The 18,565-nt window shown below is 45.9% G+C and overlaps 1 protein-coding gene across 2 annotated transcripts in view; it reads left to right on the top strand.

Annotated features, from left to right (window-relative positions):
* Positions 1-17,706, top strand: part of LOC105020480 (coiled-coil domain-containing protein 85C-B) — a 42,855-nt gene extending 25,149 nt beyond the window's left edge. The window contains exons 2-6 of one of the 2 annotated variants that reach the window (XM_029117040.2): positions 6,399-6,478; positions 10,649-10,753; positions 13,751-13,846; positions 14,027-14,128; positions 15,118-17,706. In XM_029117040.2, the coding sequence (XP_028972873.2) occupies positions 6,399-6,478; positions 10,649-10,753; positions 13,751-13,846; positions 14,027-14,128; positions 15,118-15,207 (473 nt within the window). In that variant the 3' untranslated portion in view covers positions 15,208-17,706. Of the gene's footprint in view, positions 1-6,398; positions 6,479-10,645; positions 10,754-13,750; positions 13,847-14,026; positions 14,129-15,117 lie in introns of both variants that reach the window. The other variant, XM_029117039.2, reaches the window with a different exon arrangement.
* The last annotated feature ends 859 nt before the right edge of the window (positions 17,707-18,565 follow it).

The following is an 18,565-nucleotide window of genomic DNA, read 5'->3' as shown; positions in this document are numbered from 1 at the left end:
TGCCATTTCTCAGTTTTATTGGACAGGAATGTTTTTGCTGAAAAGGCAGTGGGTTCCGTCACACCCCATACCAGAGGTGTGTTGCTAAATCATCCCGTTTTCCTACATTTGCATTTTAATCCTGTCACATGTCCAGTCATTGCTGTAGCCTCACAGAGAGCGGGTGTGGGTGACCATCAAGATGTTTACTTCAGAAGTCCTGGAACCAAACCCAGCTCTCCAGGGACTTGCCAATAGACTGTTGAGATGTCGATAGTGCTGTCCTCTTGTCTTCTCACTCTCTTTTATGTCTCCCCATTCTTTAAAGTGTTTGCCTTTTCTTGTCACACTTGACCTGTTTTTCGTTTTATACTGCATGCAAGTGGTAAAACAGCATTTTTATTTTGGGGCCTTGATATGGGGACCATTTGTAATTTCTTCTCTTTCGTCCATGTCTTTAAACCAACCGCCTCTTGGACACACACACACACAGACTCACAGTTATTCCCCCTCTGTCACACAGTTATACCCCCTCTGTCACACAGTTATACCCACTCTGTCACACAGTTATACCCACTCAGTCACATAGTTATACCCACTCTGTCACACAGCTATACCCACTCTGTCACATAGTTATACCCACTCTGTCAGACAGTTATACCCACTCTGTCACACATTTATACCCACTCTGTCACACAGTTATACCCACTCTGTCACACAGTTATACCCACCCTGTCAGACAGTTATACCCACTCTGTCACACAGTTATACCCACTCTGTCAGACAGTTATACCCACTCTGTCACACAGTTATACCCACTCTGTCACACAGTTATTCCCACTCTGTCACACAGTTATACCCACCCTGTCACACAGTTATACCCCCTCTGTCACACAGTTATACCCCCTCTGTCACACAGTTATTCCCACTCTGTCACACAGTTATACCCACTCTGTCAGACAGTTATACCCCCTCTGTCAGACAGTTATACCCACTCTGTCACACAGTTATACCCACTCTGTCACACAGTTATACCCACTCTGTCACACAGTTATACCCCCTCTGTCACACAGTTATACCCACTCTGTCACACAGTTACATCGGGCACATACATTGACGCCACCAGCGTTTCCAGAATGCCCTGGTGAATGCAGGACCAATGAGATGAAAGCCTGTGAAGTCCTATGAGGGCATGCGTGTGCCGATGCCATCGGAGACGATCCTGGCCCCTCCCGTCCATATGGTGCTTCTACCCCCACACGCCCCTGTACCCCTCGTTAGTCAGAGAGGTCCTGGAGATGCACCGGGAAGAAGGCCGGGGGTTGGGGAGGCGAGTGGAAGGCGAGGGGGGAACCAGGAAGAGGGAGGGGGAGGTGTGTGTGTGTGTGTGTGTGGGGGGGGGGGGGGTCGGGGGGAGTTGGGGTGGATAGAGGGAAGCGACCGTGAAAATGGGTCATGGCGCTGTGATGCGATGGGAAGTGACACTCTGAGAGAAAGACAGTCGCATGGACGCGTCTGTCTGTGTCATGCTGCCACACGCTCGCGCACGCACACACACGCACGCACGCACGCACGCACACACACAGCAAACCTAAGCTCACTTCACTGCACAAACACGCGTAAGGGTAAAAATAGCATGGAAAGGCGTCGCTTCTGTACAGAACATTCTGGAAGGGATCGACCGATTTGTCTGTCTGTCCATCCGTCTACCTGTCTATCTATCAGTCTATCTGTCTGTCTGTCAGTCTAGCTGTCTGTCTGTCTCTCTGTTTCTCCTCTTCACAAGGTGTTTTCAGTGCTTGGTCTGAACATTTTGCATTTTCACTTATTGCACAGTTAAACATGTGGCTCCAACTGAAGTTCCTATGCTAATAATCTCACTCAGAACTCTTTCTATTTCAGTGATGGTAGTAGTTTAAATACTAAATTAACCATGCGAATGGATGATAACAGCCTTCTGAGCCTACCAGTAGGCTAGCAGGCCCCTTCTGACCCATATCTATGAGGCTGATAACCACTGACAACGCCCATTCAATCCAATGATAACATTCGAATCGCCTGGTTTAATCGCCTGTTTAATTTGAATCCACATTAACTTATGTCGAATCAGCTGCTCTACTCTACCTGGGATCCCTAGAAAACACTGCAAAAACCAAGTGCTGAGATGCAGAGCACCTCCGCTAATGTAAAACACCAGCCCTTTCTGGTCCCTCTGCTGGGAGAAGAGAAAGAGATGGAGGAAAGATGGAGGAAGGAAAGACGTGGATAGATGTAGGTAAGAGATGGGGTGGAGGGAGGGAGGGAGGTGTGGAAGAGAGAAAGGAGGGAGGAAAGAGAGGGAGACTGTGGGGACCTTGTTGGCTTGAGTAGAAGTGTGTGTCCATGAGCAACGTGTGTGTTGGCGTGTGTTGGTGCAAACAACGTGTGTGTCCGCAGACTGTGTGTGGACGAGTAATCTCTAGGTGTGTTTATGCTGTGATGGCGGTGGGCTTTTAGACCCTCTGTGTATCAGAGGTGTAGTGATCGACAGACAGAGATGGTGTCATGTCCTCAGAATCCTCTGGCTTTGGGATTTGCTACATCCCCTAATAGTGAGTTCAGTTGACTGCCTCTGGCCTGGGCTTATCTTTCCTCTGTTCTGATGGCTCTGATATGGTCCTCTGTGGCGGTACGTTTCTTCGTTTAACAGACATTTTCATCCAAAGCAATTTACAGTCAAGCGTCATGCATGGTCTGGGTTTTGAAGTTCAGAGTGGCACCCGGAGGGCTTGTGGCACTGGGACATCAGAGATGTGCCGCTGGCTCACACTGGCCTGTGCCGAGGTAATTCATTACCCGTCCTTGCGCTCTAGAGGGAAAAACAAAAAAATGCACGTCAAGGCCAGGCGGGCGAGAAATGAACTCACTGTAAACCCTGGTCATAAACCCTGGTAATAAACAATGGTAATAAACCCTGGTAATAATTCCTGGCAATAAACCCTTCTGTAAACCCTGGTAATAATCCCTCTATAAACCCTGGTAATAAACCTTGGTAATAAGCCCTTCTGTAAGATTAGATTTAATTAGATTGAACTTTATTGTCATTGAACAGTACGAGTACAGTCCAACGAAATACAGATAGCGTCTTACCAGAAGTGAAAATTGAAGGTGAAAATGTACAGGGTTTAAGTATAGTGGATGTTACAAGTGGGATGTATAGATGTGCAATGAAGGCAATGAATACAGTGCAAATGGCAATTCTAAATGAGCAATGAAGGCATATACGCAGGAAATTTACAAGTATTAAGTATAATGGATGTACAAGTAGGAAGGGAATATTTGTGCGATGAGGCAAATGCAAGTACAATTGGCAGTTCTGACTGTGCAATCGAGCAAGCTGGAGGTGAGTCTGTGCAACTGAAATGCAGGGATAGCAGCAATGAGGTTCCCGAGGTAGACACATAGACTCACCTAAAGGATTATTAGGAACACCTGATCAATTTCTCATTAATGCAATTATCTAATCAACCAATCACATGGCAGTTGCTTCAATGCATTTAGGGGTGTGGTCCTGGTCAAGACAATCTTCTGAACTCCAAACTGAATGTCAGAATGGGAAAGAAAGGTGATTTAAGCAATTTTGAGCGTGGCATGGTTGTTGGGGTCAGACGGGCCGGTCTGAGTATTTCACAATCTGCTCAGTTACTGGGATTTTCACGCACAACCATTTCTAAGGTTTACAAGGAATGGTGTGAAAAGGGAAAAACATCCAGTATTCGGCAGTCCTGTGGGCAAAAATGCCTTGTTGATGCTAGAGGTCAGAGGAGAATGGGCTGACTGATTCAAGCTGATAGAAGAGCAACTTTGACCGAAATAACCACTTGTTACAACCGAGGTATGCAGCAAAGCATTTGTGAAGCCACAACACGCACAACCTTGAGGCGGATGGGCTACAACAGCAGAAGACCCCACCGGGTACCACCCATCTCCACTACAAATAGGAAAAAGAGGCTACAATTTGCACGAGCTCACCAAAATTGGACAGTTGAAGACTGGAAGAATGTTGCCTGGTCTGATGAGGCTCGATTTCTGTTGAGACATTCAGATGGTAGAGTCAGAATTTGGCGTAAACAGAATGAGAACATGGATCCATCATGCCTTGTTACCACTGTGCAGACTGGTGGTGGTGGTGTAATGGTGTGGGGGATGTTTTCTTGGCACACTTTAGGCCCCTTAGTGCCAATTGGGCATTGTTTAAATGCCACTGCCTACCTGAGCATTGTTTCTGACCATGTCCATCCCTTTATGACCACCATGTACCCATCCTCTGATGGCTACTTCCAGCAGGATAATGCACCATGTCACAAAGCTTGAATCATTTCAAATTGGTTTCTTGAACATGAAAATGAGTTCACTGTACTGAAATGGCCCCCACAGTCACCAGATCTCAACCCAATAGAGCATCTTTGGGATGTGGTGGAACGGGAGATTCGTGCCCTGGATGTGCATCCCACAAATCTCCATCAACTGCAAGATGCTATCCTATCAATATGGGCCAACATTTCTAAAGAATGCTTTCAGCACCTTGTTGAATCAATGCCACATAGAATTAAGGCAGTTCTGAAGGCGAAAGGGGGTCAAACACAGTATTAGTATGGTGTTCCTAATAATCCTTTAGGTGAGTGTATATGCATCAACTGACAAATGCAAGTACAATGGCAATTCTAAATGTGCAGTGCAATGTAAACCCTGATAATAAACCCTCCTGTAAATCCTGATAATAAACCCTTCTGTAAATCCTGATAATAAACCCTGATAATAAACCCTTCTGTAAACCCTGATAATAAACCCTTCTGTAAACCCTGATAATGAACCCTTCTGTAAACCCTGGTAATAAACTATACTGTATATTGTCAAGGTCTTTCTGTAGGGTATTGTCTTTTTTTAGTAGTAGCTCAACTCGCCAGTCTTATATCTAACTTCCTGTATCATTGTTGTGAAAAACCTTTACGGGATTGCCAGCTTCCAGGGATCCAAGAATGGTCAGTTGAAATGGATTTAAGATCCTTCCAAATGTAATTTGCCAGCTAGATAGGAATGTGTTTTCCTTCCAGGAGGGAGGACAGGACGCTGTAGAGGACATAAAACTGTGGTCTATAACATCTGAAGAAAAACTGGTAGATTTGCTTGTTTTAGTAACCTTAACCTTAACCATGGTGGTGTTGCAAACTGACACTCACGGCCAACCACAGAAACCTTTCTGCCTGCTCTGGTCTGCTGGGAAATAAAGGTTAGGAATCCCGGTTTTAGGCCACTGCTGTTCAATTGCTTGGTCGTTTCTGCTTAACACCGCCACCTGCTGGTGAGGGCTGGAACAGCCGGTTGTGTGACGGGAGCAGGTTAGACTTGTTTGGGTCAGCACTAATGAATGGGATTAGATGACTGAGCACAGCATGTAAGCTAATGGAGCTTACTGACGCACATGGTACTGACTCAATCTTGTGTGTGTGTGTGTGTGTGTGTTTATGTGCGCTTTTATCTGTGCGCCTGCATGATGTGTATGAGAGACAGAGGGCGTGGCTGAGGATGCGGAAGAGCCAGAGAACAAATACGAGAGATTGAGAAATAGAAAGGGGGTGAGTGTAGTAGGAAGTAACCTAGCGAGAGAGGGGGAGACCGAGAGGAAGATGGAGGACAAAACGGGAAGACTGGAGAAAGTGGATGGGGGGGGGGCCTAGACAGTGTTCCATTTCTATAGTAGCTGTCTCATTAAAGTAACTCTAGGATATGCTCTTCCCCAGCCCCTCTCCAGCTGAATGTTACTATACTGAGTAGTTAGGATTCTTTGTTTGTTATTATTCTGTCTGTGTGGTATACTGTTGATGTTGTGTATGTTCTGTGTAATATCACATGTATGTAGTATTTGGTCTATGGAGTATTTTGTGTCTGTAGTATTTTGTGTATGTAATGTACGGTCTATGCAGGATTCTGTCTGTGATATCCTGTCTGTGTGGTATCCTGTCTGTGTGGTATCCTGTCTGTGTGGTATTCTGTCTGTGTGGTATTCTGTCTGTGTGGTATTCTGTCTGTGTGGTATTCGGTCTATGTGATATTCGGTCTATATGGTATTTGGTCTATGTGGTATTTTGTGTATGTAGTATTCTTTGTACTGACAAAGTGAACTTCTGATACACCCACTCATCTGGTGCCTACATTTTGAAAAATCAACATCATCATACCCACACACACACTTATGCATGCACACAAACACACACTCCTCTTTGTTTTTCATAAAATAAACTTAGTGATTCTAGTGAAAGTAGCGGAATGGTATAAACAGGTGTTGTGTATTCTGATGTGTCTATAGAAATTGAGATTCTGTGACGTGTCGATTGAAAAAAGGAACAAAAACACTAATCTCTCCTCCCCTCCTCCTCTAGACTCTTCCACTAACTACATCAGACAGTTGGAGACGAAGATGAGGATATTGGAAGATGACAACAACAAGCTTTTAACGCAGGTGAGGTCACGTACACCAACACACACCTTGGGATTTTCCTTTTTTCGTCAGACAAAATGGTATTTTGATGTCTCTTTTTAACCCAGACTCGCTTCTCACCACTCACAGAGCTGCACATATGAACTGAAGGGTGGAAAATCTGTTTATCCATGTTTAATTCATGCCAGAGCTGTAAGACACCCAGCTTCACACGCACACATGCACACACAAACACACACAAGGGCCCATAAATGCGGATTAACCCACACGTGCACGCACACAAACACCACAACACTGAAACACACACACACACGGTACCAAGCCCTGACGCTGTGTTACCCCCCAAGGCATCGAGGAGCAATGACCGCAGAGGGGGTGTGGCGTCTTCTTCCCGGGTGACCTTACAATAACCTTGCTATGATTTTGCCGTGACATGGACTTTGCGGTGATCGTGGGAGGAGGGCGGCTGGTGATTGGTGCGGTAGGGGAAGAGGGTGGTTTCTTCAGGTCACGAGCGCATTCACCTTTTACCGTTCGGGATTTTGAGGTATAAAAACCAAACGAAGAAATGCTTTACATCCAAATGATTATGGATGAAACTATCCAGGAGGGGGTGGATTAAAGCACAAGACATATTTCTATCGTGCAATAACGAATAAAGCATGATTCGTACTATATCATCATATAAACAGGATACGCTTTATATTCCGTTCATTTGTACGTCTCGGTACACCGAAGCTCGGAATACTGGGATGTTTTACCAGGCTCAGTTCACTTGGGTGCAAGCGGCACACAGATGAACCCTCTCAAGCATCACCTTTGAAGATATAAAACAGAATAAATAGATTTTAATGGGGATTCTTTTTTAGACCAATTATCTCCCTTCAGATCACTTGGTAGAGTGTGGGCTGCAGCCGCTAACACAAAACCTTTATCATCCGGAAAAATAAGTGCAATTAAAAAGTAGGCCTGAAGATTACTCTCAAGTACCTTTAACAAAAGGATACCTAATATTAACTCCCCTTTAGAAACATTTTGATGAAATAGTAATGAATACGTTATCTGTTCTTTGTGATTATCACTGCTAAAGCCCGTCTAATACACTCCTACGCAAAATATGGTTAACCAAAAGATTCACAGGTGAAAAAAAATTGATGGGTAAATACTGGGGGGCAAAACAATTGATTGGATTCTTTCCTCAAAGTGTATGTAATCGGGAATGCCACTTTAAAAGTGTAAGTTGAAAGCTCTCCGGTCTCCGGTAGGGAACGGTGCACCTGCACAGAGAACCTGGTGAGTTAGCTCTGCTCTCTGTCTCTCTCCAATGGGACTGTCACTCGTCAGCTCGTCATGCATAAATGAACCACTATCAAATGCCGTGGCATGCCGTGGCATGCCGGTGTAATGGTACGACACGGACTTCCTGGATGTGTAGTACATGTTGTTAACTCTGCCCGGTCGACACGTCTCTGTGGGTATGCAGTAGATTTGTACCTCAGCCCGGTCGACACGTCTTTGTGGATGTGCAGTAGATGTTGTACCTCAGCCCGGTCGACACGTGTTCATGGATGTGCAGTAGGTATTGTATCTCAGCCCGGTCGACAACTCTTTGTGGATGTGCAGTAGATGTTGTATCTCAGCCTGGTCGACACGTTTCTGTGGATATGCAGTAGATTTTTCCTCAGCCCGGTCGACACGTCTTCGTGGATGTGCAGTAGATGTTGTACCTCAGCCCTGTCAACACGTCTCTGTGGATGTGCAGTACATGTTGTATCTCAGCCCGGTCGACACGTCTCCGTGGATGTGCAGTAGATGTTGTATCTCAGCCTGGTCGACACGTCTCCGTGGATGTGCAGTAGATGTTGTATCTCAGCCCGGTCGACACGTCTCTGTGGATGTGCAGTACATGTTGTATCTCAGCCCGGTCGACACGTCTCTGTGGATGTGCAGTACATGTTGTATCTCAGCCCGGTCGACACGTCTCTGTGGATGTGCAGTACATGTTGTATCTCAGCCCGGTCGACACGTCTCTGTGGATGTGCAGTACATGTTGTATCTCAGCCCGGTCGACACGTCTCCGTGGATGTGCAGTACATGTTGTACCTCAGCCCGGTCGACACGTCTCCGTGGATGTGCAGTACATGTTGTACCTCAGCCCGGTCGACACGTCTCCGTGGATGTGCAGTAGATGTTGTACCTCAGCCCAGGCGGTAGGGTGGGGCGGTGCTACAATGCGTTGGGAAACGTGGACAGTATGACCGAGCCCTTCAGCGGTCCCGGTTTGAGGGCCGTCTGGCCAGTTAATAATTGATCCGTCTACTGGGGCAACAGCGATCGTACGCAGGGAAGCAGATGTTTATTATGCATGGCTGACCAGTGGTGTGTGTGTGTGTGTGTGTGTGGAACAAAGACTCTGCCTTTACTTTTCACTTTGAAAGTTTAATGAATGTCCTCTGGTTGATCTGATGTTGATGATGTCGAGGAATGTCTCCCTGTCTGGGGGAAGGGAGATTTGGCCAGCCTACTGACAGTGGTGGACGAACGAGCACGTCTCGGAACAAAAGACTGATAAAATATTAACTGACACAGTTAAACAGCAGTGGGTGCAGTAATATGCGTCGTCCTGGGCCAGGTCATAGACAGGTTGTGCAGATCTTAACAGTGGTTATGGTATTTCTTCATTACCCAGAGTGAATGTTCTGCTTCTTATCCGGTTCCTTGGGGATAGATCCCAGTGTCATGAAAGTGGGCCATTGTAACTGGGTTGGTTGTTAAAGAACCCCACTGAGGTTCTACTTGTTGGGTTATGTTGTTTTACCTCTAATGTGGTTTGGTTGGCTAGACTCAGTGGGAACAATAAATGGAGACCAACAATAGACAGAAATGTGCTTTGAGTGGGGAAGACTGCCTGGGGTCCTAGAAAACTGTTTAATACTTGGAAAGTTCCTTGAGTGTCTTTGAAGTTCCTTCTGGTACATGTATTGAAGTGTGTTATGACAGAATCTCTTAGGCCAGTCCACACACAACCCTCCAGAATGACTGTGTGGTGGGAGTGTGTCTTGAGCCCTAGGCTACTACAATAAACAGTGTTGGTAAGAGATGGGGGGACGGGGGACGGGGACGACAAGGACAGGAGAGACGAGAGGAGACCGTGTCCTGTTCTAGTGTGTCGCCTCATTTTAAATCAGACAGGAAGTGATGTGTGATGAGGTGCCAGGGTTCCTTCCTGTTAGCGCTGAGGGTTAGGGACATTGGAATGGGTGGGTTACAGGGACGTTTGTTGAGGTAAGAGCGCCAAATGTTTGTCCCTGATCAGTAGTGCTCTGTTCTAGGCCTGTTTGTCCCTGATCAGTAGTGCTCTGTTCTAGGCCTGTTTGTCCCTGATCAGTAGTGCTCTGTTCTAGGCCTGTTTGTCCCTGATCAGTAGTGCTCTGTTCTAGGCCTGTTTGTCCCTGATCAGTAGTGCTCTGTTCTAGGCCTGTTTGTCCCTGATCAGTAGTGCTCTGTTCTAGGCCTGTTTGTCCCTGATCAGTAGTGCTCTGTTCTAGGCCTGTTTGTCCCTGATCAGTAGTGCTCTGTTCTAGGCCTGTTTGTCCCTGATCAGTGGTGCTCTGTTCTAGGCCTGTTTGTCCAGGTCAGCAAACACAAGGTGTAGAGGTGGATGTCGGGTTGAGCGTTCTTCGATGAAATGAACTGTAATTCCAAGGAGTCTACGCTGCTGGGAAGAAATGGGCTCCTTATTGGGGCTGGAAGCGGAGAGGGAATGCTCTTCATTTTTCAGCCAGGGGAGAGATAAAGAGATGAACCAGAGGGGCTGCGATGTGAGGAAGAGGGAGGTTACATACTAATGGGGGAATGGCAGGGGAGTAAGACCAGGCATTCTAGAGGAGAGATGGAGCATAAAGTGAGAGGGGCTGTGATGGAATGCATCTCCCATGTCGTCGTGGAAACGGTCTGTGTCCAGGAGCAGCAGACATGATGCACGCGCATGATGCGCGCACACACACACACACACACACACACACACACACACACACACACTGGGTTATTTAGAACTCTGATTCCCCACGCCATGACAGATGTGCACATGGCGGTTTGGTGCGGTGAACACAGTTGTGTGACACAGGGAAATGTAAGAAAGGGGCGGCCCTCCAGACGACTGTTAATGCCCCCTCCTGTCCACTCCAGCAGCACTGTAACCCAGGAGATCTGCGTGTCCTGAGGAAGGGCATGACCCTCTACCACTCTGAGTCACAGCTGTCATCCCTGCCCCGGCGCCAGGACGCAGCGCTCAACGTGAGTACACAAACCTTTCCCGCACTCACTGTTAACCTGACGCACAGCTGGCTGAGAGAAGAAAGGCCAGAGGGGCGTTTTTAGCGCGTACGCAGCCTTGATGAAACGAGGGATGAAAACCCGCGCGGGGAGGTTCTCTCACGTCCAGGTCCACCAACCCAGTGAATGTGGAGGCCTGACTTCCAGGAGCTGTAGTTGAGTTGTCTCTCCCTGCATTTCTCCTGAAAACAGGAACTCATGCAGAACTGGGACATATCAGAGGGTGAATTTACCATTAATGAATTCACTTTGACATTTCGGTGATTTAGCAGACGCTCTTATCAACAGTGACTGACAGTAGCAATTGCATGTGAGGTAGTTTGACACGGCCCCCTGCCCTCACGGGTCCCCTGTGGGAATCGAACCCATCACTGTGGCATCTCGAGTGCCACGCCCTGCCAGCTCAGCAACACGGTCACATACAGGCACATCTCCAGCCACCTTGGTTTTTAAAGCCCCCTCAGCTTGTCTCACTGGTCAGGTTGGCGGAGCTACAGGTACTGTGTTCTGATTTGATTGTCTTGTTGTTATGGGAATATTCCTGTACAGGCCGGAAATACAGACTTGTGGTGTGTTCAAGGTTTAAAGAAAAAGGTTTGTAAATTCCAATGTAACAAGTCAATTTGCCCTTAAAAAAAACTGCATCTATGTCAAGTGTGATTTATATGACGTCAAATATCCTGTTGTCGCAGGCTTCGTTTTCTGTCCAGTTGACTTTGACCTCTGACCCCTGACCCGTCTCCGGTACTCTGGGAGACGGACAGGTTGATGTTTATTGGACTGGTGGAGTAGAGGTCAAAACTCGATTTACAGTCACCCCGAGGAACGTTGCTACAATATCAATACCACACACATTCAGTTTCTAATTCATAGGCCATTACACAGCCTGCCACACAGACCAGCCGAGGCCATTACACAGCCTGCCACACAGACCAGCCGAGGCCATTACACAGCCTGCCACACAGACCAGCCGAGGCCATTACACAGCCTGCCACACAGACCAGCCGAGGCCATTACACAGCCTGCCACACAGACCAGCCGAGGCCATTACACAGCCTGCCACACAGACCAGCCGAGGCCATTACACAGCCTGCCACACAGACCAGCCGAGGCCATTAAACAGCCTGCCACACAGACCAGCCGAGGCCATTAAACAGCCTGCCACACAGACCAGCCGAGGCCATTACACAGTCTGCCACACAGACCAGCCGAGGCCATTACACAGTCTGCCACACAGACCAGCCGAGGCCATTACACAGTCTGCCACACAGACCAGCCGAGGCCATTACACAGTCTGCCACACAGACCAGCCGAGGAACTGGCACACCATTTTAGCATAGCGCCCAATCAGCATGCAGCATGTAGCTTAGAGCTGTGGTTCCCATTCTAGGGGTGGTTATGAGATTCATGAGATAGGGAGAGGGGGACAGAGAGACAGGGAGAGGGGGACAGAGAGACAGGGACAGAGAGACAAGGAGAGAAGGACAGAGAGACAGGGAGAGGGGGACAGAGAGACAAGGAGAGAGGGACAGAGAGACAGGGAGAGAAGGACAGAGAGACAAGGAGAGAGGGACAGAGAGACAGGGAGAGAGGGACAGAGAGACAGGGAGAGAGGGACAAGGAGAGAGGGAGAGGGAGAGGGGGACAGAGAGACAAGGAGAGAGGGACAGAGAGACAGGGACAGGGAACAGCTTCATATGGTTCTGAACTGCCTGCCGATGTCTTTTTGAATCTGTTCTGACCAAAAGCCGTTCTCTCGGTCAGTTAATGTGACGTCTCCTTCTATCATCATCATAATGACAGCTTCATATTGAGTGGACCTGGTCTGATGCTCCTGTGCTCCGCCAGCTCTTCATAACACAATAATCCTGTCCCATTGAAACTTTCCGGTCACGTTTTTCTAGTATGTGTGTGCATTTGTGTGTGTAGTCTTAATGTCTGTGTATTTCTGTGTGTGTGTGTGTGTGTGTGTGCAGTCTTAACGTTTGTGTATTTCTGTGTGTGTGTGTGTATGTGTGTTCGCAGTCTTAAGGTCTGTGTATTTCTGTGTGTGTGAGTGTGTGCGCGCAGTCTTAACGTCTGTGTATTTCTGTGTGTGTGTGTGTGTGTGTGTGCAGTCTTAATTTCTGTGTATTTCTGTGTGTGTGTGTGTATGTGTGCAGTCTTAACGTCTGTATATTTCTGTGTGTGTGTGTGTGTACGTGCGCAGTCTTAACGTCTGTGTATTTCTGTGTGTATGTGTGCAGTCTTAACGTCTGTGTATTTCTGTGTGTGTGTATGTGTGCAGTCTTAACGTCTGTGTATTTCTGTGTATGTGTGTGTGTGTGTATGTGTGCAGTCTTAACGTCTGTATATTTCTGTGTGTGTGTGTGTATGTGCGCAGTCTTAACGTCTGTGTATTTCTGTGTGTGTAGTCTTAACGTCTGTGTATTTCTGTGTGTGTGTGTGTATGTGTGTGTTTGTTTATCTGTCTGGCTTCATTTTATTCACTCATATTTCTCATTTTCACACTGTACCCTGTGTTTTCTTTCAATGTTAACTGTATGACCAAGTTTTCTGAGTGTCAGCTGTATGGACTTAAATTTCTAACATTTATTTTTCTCTCCCTGTACTAGAAGGCCTGAAAGCCTGATTATGCAGGGAACTGAGCCAGGACTCAGCATCCATATGAATTGTAAACCACGCCTGGGGCTGTGTACTTCGCTGTGCTGTCCAAAACATTACTTCTAAAGAACACTTCCCCAGCGAGGAAGAAAACCAATATCAGGGCCCGCGTAGCGGTTGAGTTTAAAGGCAGCTCACACTGTGGGCTTCGCCTGAAACAAAAAAAGAAGGAAAAATGAAATGTTAGAAGCATTGAATGTGTTGCTTGTCCCACCTTGTGATAAGTACTGAACAACTGCAATCCATCAGGCGTAGAGGATTTCCGAGACTTACTCAGTCTTTTTCCTTCACCAGGGCATGACTGGTCGACTCCCCACAAGTGAGTCGTCCCCGGTAACTGGCTATCTTTCCTTTGTCCAGAAACCGGAGGCTGTGGTCCACGCCATGAAGGTGCGACGACATGACACAATCCATCACATCAGCCACGAATATACGTGTCGTGGTGAAACACTTAAACGGCGTGGGTTCAGGCTGAACTCGTGCTGCTCAGCTGAGGCAGAGGGCTCCACACTGATCCACTGTTTTCTCTTTATCCGGGTCCTGGGTGCGTCCGCTGTCTGCCTGTGCCAGGTGCTGGAGGTCCACGACAACCTGGAGAAGAAACGGGTCCCAGACGACTACGAGGAGGACCTCAGTGAGAAGGAGAAGGCCATCGTCAGAGAGATGTGTAACGTAAGAACAGTCCGGGGAGGGGGGGGGGGGGGGGGGGGGGGGCTCCTTGTGTTTGAAGTGCCTTGGTTTGGGGCTGCAGTGCAGTGTGGGTAACTGCAGCAATGGCGCCCGGACTGTCCGCTGCATCTCTGCTCCATGCTGGAGTGTTGCTCTAATTGGAGTCTTTAATAAGAGGCCCAACTGTCAGAGCAACTCATGTATCTGAGGCAGCAGGGGGGGGAGCAGAGCATCCTCCTCCTCCTCTGCTCTCCTCTCCGCTCTCCTTTCTTCCTCCTCTCTCCCTCGTCCATTATTCCACTCCATCCGTGTGGTACTGAAGGGACCAAGTGGTCCACTGAAAAGAGCCCACTGATTAGAGAGACAGAGAGAGACAGAGAGAGACAGAGAGAGAGACAGAGAGAGAGACAGAGAGAGACAGAGAGAGACAGAGAGAGAGACAGAGAGAGAGACAGAGAGAGACAGAGAGAGAGAGAGACAGAGAGACAGAGAGAGAGACAGAGAGAGAGACAGAGAGAGACAGAGAGAGAGACAGAGAGAGAGACAGAGAGAGAGACAGAGAGAGACAGAGAGAGAGACAGAGAGAGAGACAGAGAGAGATAGATAGAGAGATAGATAGAGAGAGAGACAGAGAGAGAGACAGAGAGAGACAGAGAGAGAGACAGAGAGAGACAGAGAGAGAGACAGAGCTAGGCTATCAGGCCCCTACTGAGATATGTGGCGGGACAGGACTCTGGGGAGATTCACAACAACACCTCTGTATTATCTGTGGGTCGCAGGCTCCTCTCGTACACAAAGGGATTCCACCTATTCACATATCAGGGCTTCAGCTAGCGGAGCTTCAGCTATCAAGGGTTTAGCTCCTTAAAGGTCAAGACCAAAGAGGACAGTGATCCTTTGCCTGTCTACGATTTGATTGATGTACAGCGTCGGTATATATAAAAATGCATTGCGTAACTGTTTTGTGCGTGTGTGCGTGTGCGTGTGCGCAGGTGGTGTGGAGAAAGCTTGGCGATGCTGCAGGATCTAAGCCGTCCATCAGACAGCATCTCTCTGGCAACCAGTTCAAAGGCCCTCTGTAGCCTACGGCAACCAGAGATGGAGAGAAAGAACAAATAACTATCTACACTCACCTGGCACCACCTTTACTGCTACTGCCTACACTACCCATAACACCCTGTTCTGACTGCCTACAATTCCTGTTACCCCATTCTCCTGGGATATGTGACTGGACAATATACCTCCCAGGAAAACCCAGAACAGACCTCTCCATCCCTCCTCATCTAACAGCCAACTCCCCTTACATTTTGAACTTCCAGTGTTGATAACTGGCACCTGGTTTCACTGATTTGCCACTTTCCACGTATTCCTGGTTTTGGGTTTAAAATGTGTACATGTAGATTATTACAGAGCACACAGAGCTTTTTTTTTTTTTTTGCAGAAAGAGTAAAGGTCACTTTAAACCAGTAGGACTGCAACAGAGTGATTACTACAGTACAGCAATGCTGGAATTTAACAAATCTTCCAAACATAGCTTTGACGTTAAAGTAACGGTGTGATTACGTCAGATATGGTTGGATAGTTGGTGGTTAGAAGTGGTTTGTATGCAGAGATCTAGGATCACCTTGATCCTCCTTCAGTCCTGATCTTGCATATTTAGAGGTAACGTACAGTACGAAACAGATCTTAGAACAGTCTCTAGGAACAATCTGACCCTATTCCTAATAGTGCTTCCTATAAAGACCCAGCTAGCTCCTCTGTTAGTTATGCTTAGCCTACCTAACCTGGTTGATTAGCATAATTAGCGATAGCTAATGCTAGCTTTAGCATAATTAGCGTTAGCATCCAAAAGTGTTAAATATGTGATATCCACTGTGACACTACGACTTAGGGCCCTATGCTGATAAAAAGAGGAGTCTATTGTTAATAAAGTTCAATTATAGAGATCACTTACAAAATGTGTGTAAAATATGTATAAATCCATAGCACTACTTTGATGTTATTATTGTCTATTCAGATTTTTTTTTTACTATTTCATTCTAGTGTGGCCACGTATTTTGTGGGTTTTATGTTTTACAAAAGCACACAAGCTAATCTTAAACAGGGTTCTTTCTATGACATCCATTTATCTTTTTACTGTACTTTGAAAACAAATTAATTTATCTGTTACAAACGTATCAAGGCCATTTAAATCAAAATGTTAAAGCCAAGACAAGGGATTTATTCCCTTTAATAAAATAGTAAAAAAATAATAATAATGTACATTGTTGTGCATGCTCTACGACAATCATGTTTCTCAGGTTGGGAAATAACAAGAGCTTTACCCAGACTCATCTTTGAAGACTGGATATTTGGGTTTTTGTTTTACTTTGGTCAGACTGCCTATGAATATTGTAGTTTTCTGAAGACTGTTAAAACCTGGTTACTACCGATGCCATATCTTAATTGATCAGCCTGTTGGAGGAATTTCAATGTTTTTAAAGCTTTTCAAGTTGGTAATTTCCACCTAACAATTGCAGATTCGATTTCTCCTAACAGATTAATCATCCACATTTTTATTTTTTTTAGATTTTCATACACATTTCCTGCAGCTTCACGTTCTTTTCCTGTTGTGAGAAACTGGCTCAAGTAAAGACTGCTTAAACAATTTGCTGCATTCATTTAATACGAAATACTGTAATATGTTTCAGAAATGAGAACTTGAAGGCTTTTATGCCCAATGTCATGAGGGAACGATCAAACCAATTTGGCTGTGGATTGTTGTCAGCAGCTATTGTACTAATCAAGCGTTTTCTTTATTGGAAGCTAAGAATGCTATCCAAAATATGGTGTGTTTACATTTAATTTGGCCTAATATGAATATAATTTGTAGTCACGGTGACTCTAGCGAATGGGTTTCAGCAGAGCACTGGGCATGTTTCGTAAATTGTTTCCTCTTGGAATGTGAGAGCGGCAAGTCTTCCTGTAGGTGCTCGACAAAGCTACGTTTTTACTAGTTATCCGTTGATGTCAGGTTAAATAAATTCTGGTATGACAAAACTGTTTGAGGCTATCAATTGCCAGGCATTTTAAGACAGACATGGGAGACTTATCCAATTATAGGACTGTCATGTGATCAACATGTTTATGATTTATGAGTCTTTTGATTGGGTATTTGGCTAATAAGTGATGCAATAATTTCCTGTTTGTATGTGCAGCTTACTTCTCTTCATGAGGTTTTGATTGGGAACATGTGTTTTGAAATTCTTTTGATGCATTTCTAACTCGGTATATTTGCTAAACTAGAAGAAACGTTAGAAACTAGTCTGCATCTGAATAGCACTATTTTTCCTATTGCGCTCATTTTCAACAAAGCCCTTGTCTGAAGTGATGCACTTTGTAAGGAATCGGGTACCATTTGGGAGATGAGCCAGCAGTGTTAATGCTAACTATTCCTTCAGCAATTAGCATAATTGTAAATGAAAGATTAATGAATTATACTGAGATCAGACATGTGTAGTCAAAATGTTTAAAAAATTGACATGGACTTGGTCACTTTTAGATGATTTTGTTTTTAAATAAACACGTGATTACTTTTTGTATGTCGGTGTGCTTTTCTGATTAATCGTGGGAGCAACTGCTGACCCGTGCCTTCTGGAAACCCCACACTACCTAATGTATCAGTCCATCCATACTGAAGAATTCAGACAATGAGCAAACCTGCCCTCTGCTGGTAGGTATGGTAAACTACTTTGTCGTATTTTGCAAAGAAACAGAACAACATTAAAACAGTAGTTCAGCTTTTTTTGTTTGAATGGGCAGAAACACTTGGTTCAGCCTAACAGTTCTAGTAACCAGAGGTACACAAGCACGCTTAGTCTAACAAATTGTAGGAGGTGGTCATACAAACAGCTAGGGCCATCGAGAATGACAGACATAGCAGCGTTAGGTGGGAGTAAATCGGGAAATTGGGGCTTGTCTGTCTATTTGCATGTTACAACTATACCAGTCTTGATTCTTATTTTGGCTTGTATCTTATCTTTTGTTTGGAGGGACGGGCTTTCCCTGGTTTGTATCCTCTCTTTTGTTTTTGTGGTGGGATTGAATGGAGTTTGATCTCTGTACACGTGTGTGCACTGTGTTGTTAGAAAATAAAAACGTTGTTTAAAAAAACCGCTACACAGGCGAGTGCTGTGGTTTGAGGATATTATCAGACGTAAGGATGTCTCGAGTTACCTGTGAAACACAGCTTCATAAACATGTGTGCCAAACACTTCAATACAGGTAAGACACGTCAATAATGTATATATTACAAAGAGTACAGATGTGTTGTTCGCGTTTTTCGTTTAACAAAACAGTTTGCCGTGTTATTTCAGTCAACATTTACCTGCGTTATTGAAGCCTCTTCGCTTGCGACCCAATACAAGTGCTAGGACTCTGTACGAACGTAGTCTGAGCGAA

The sequence above is a fragment of the Esox lucius genome, chromosome 23, assembly GCF_011004845.1.
Source record: "Esox lucius isolate fEsoLuc1 chromosome 23, fEsoLuc1.pri, whole genome shotgun sequence".
Classification (NCBI taxonomy): domain Eukaryota; kingdom Metazoa; phylum Chordata; class Actinopteri; order Esociformes; family Esocidae; genus Esox; species Esox lucius.
Note: the sequence above shows the minus strand (reverse complement) of the source record. Positions and strands in the feature narration are given on the sequence as shown.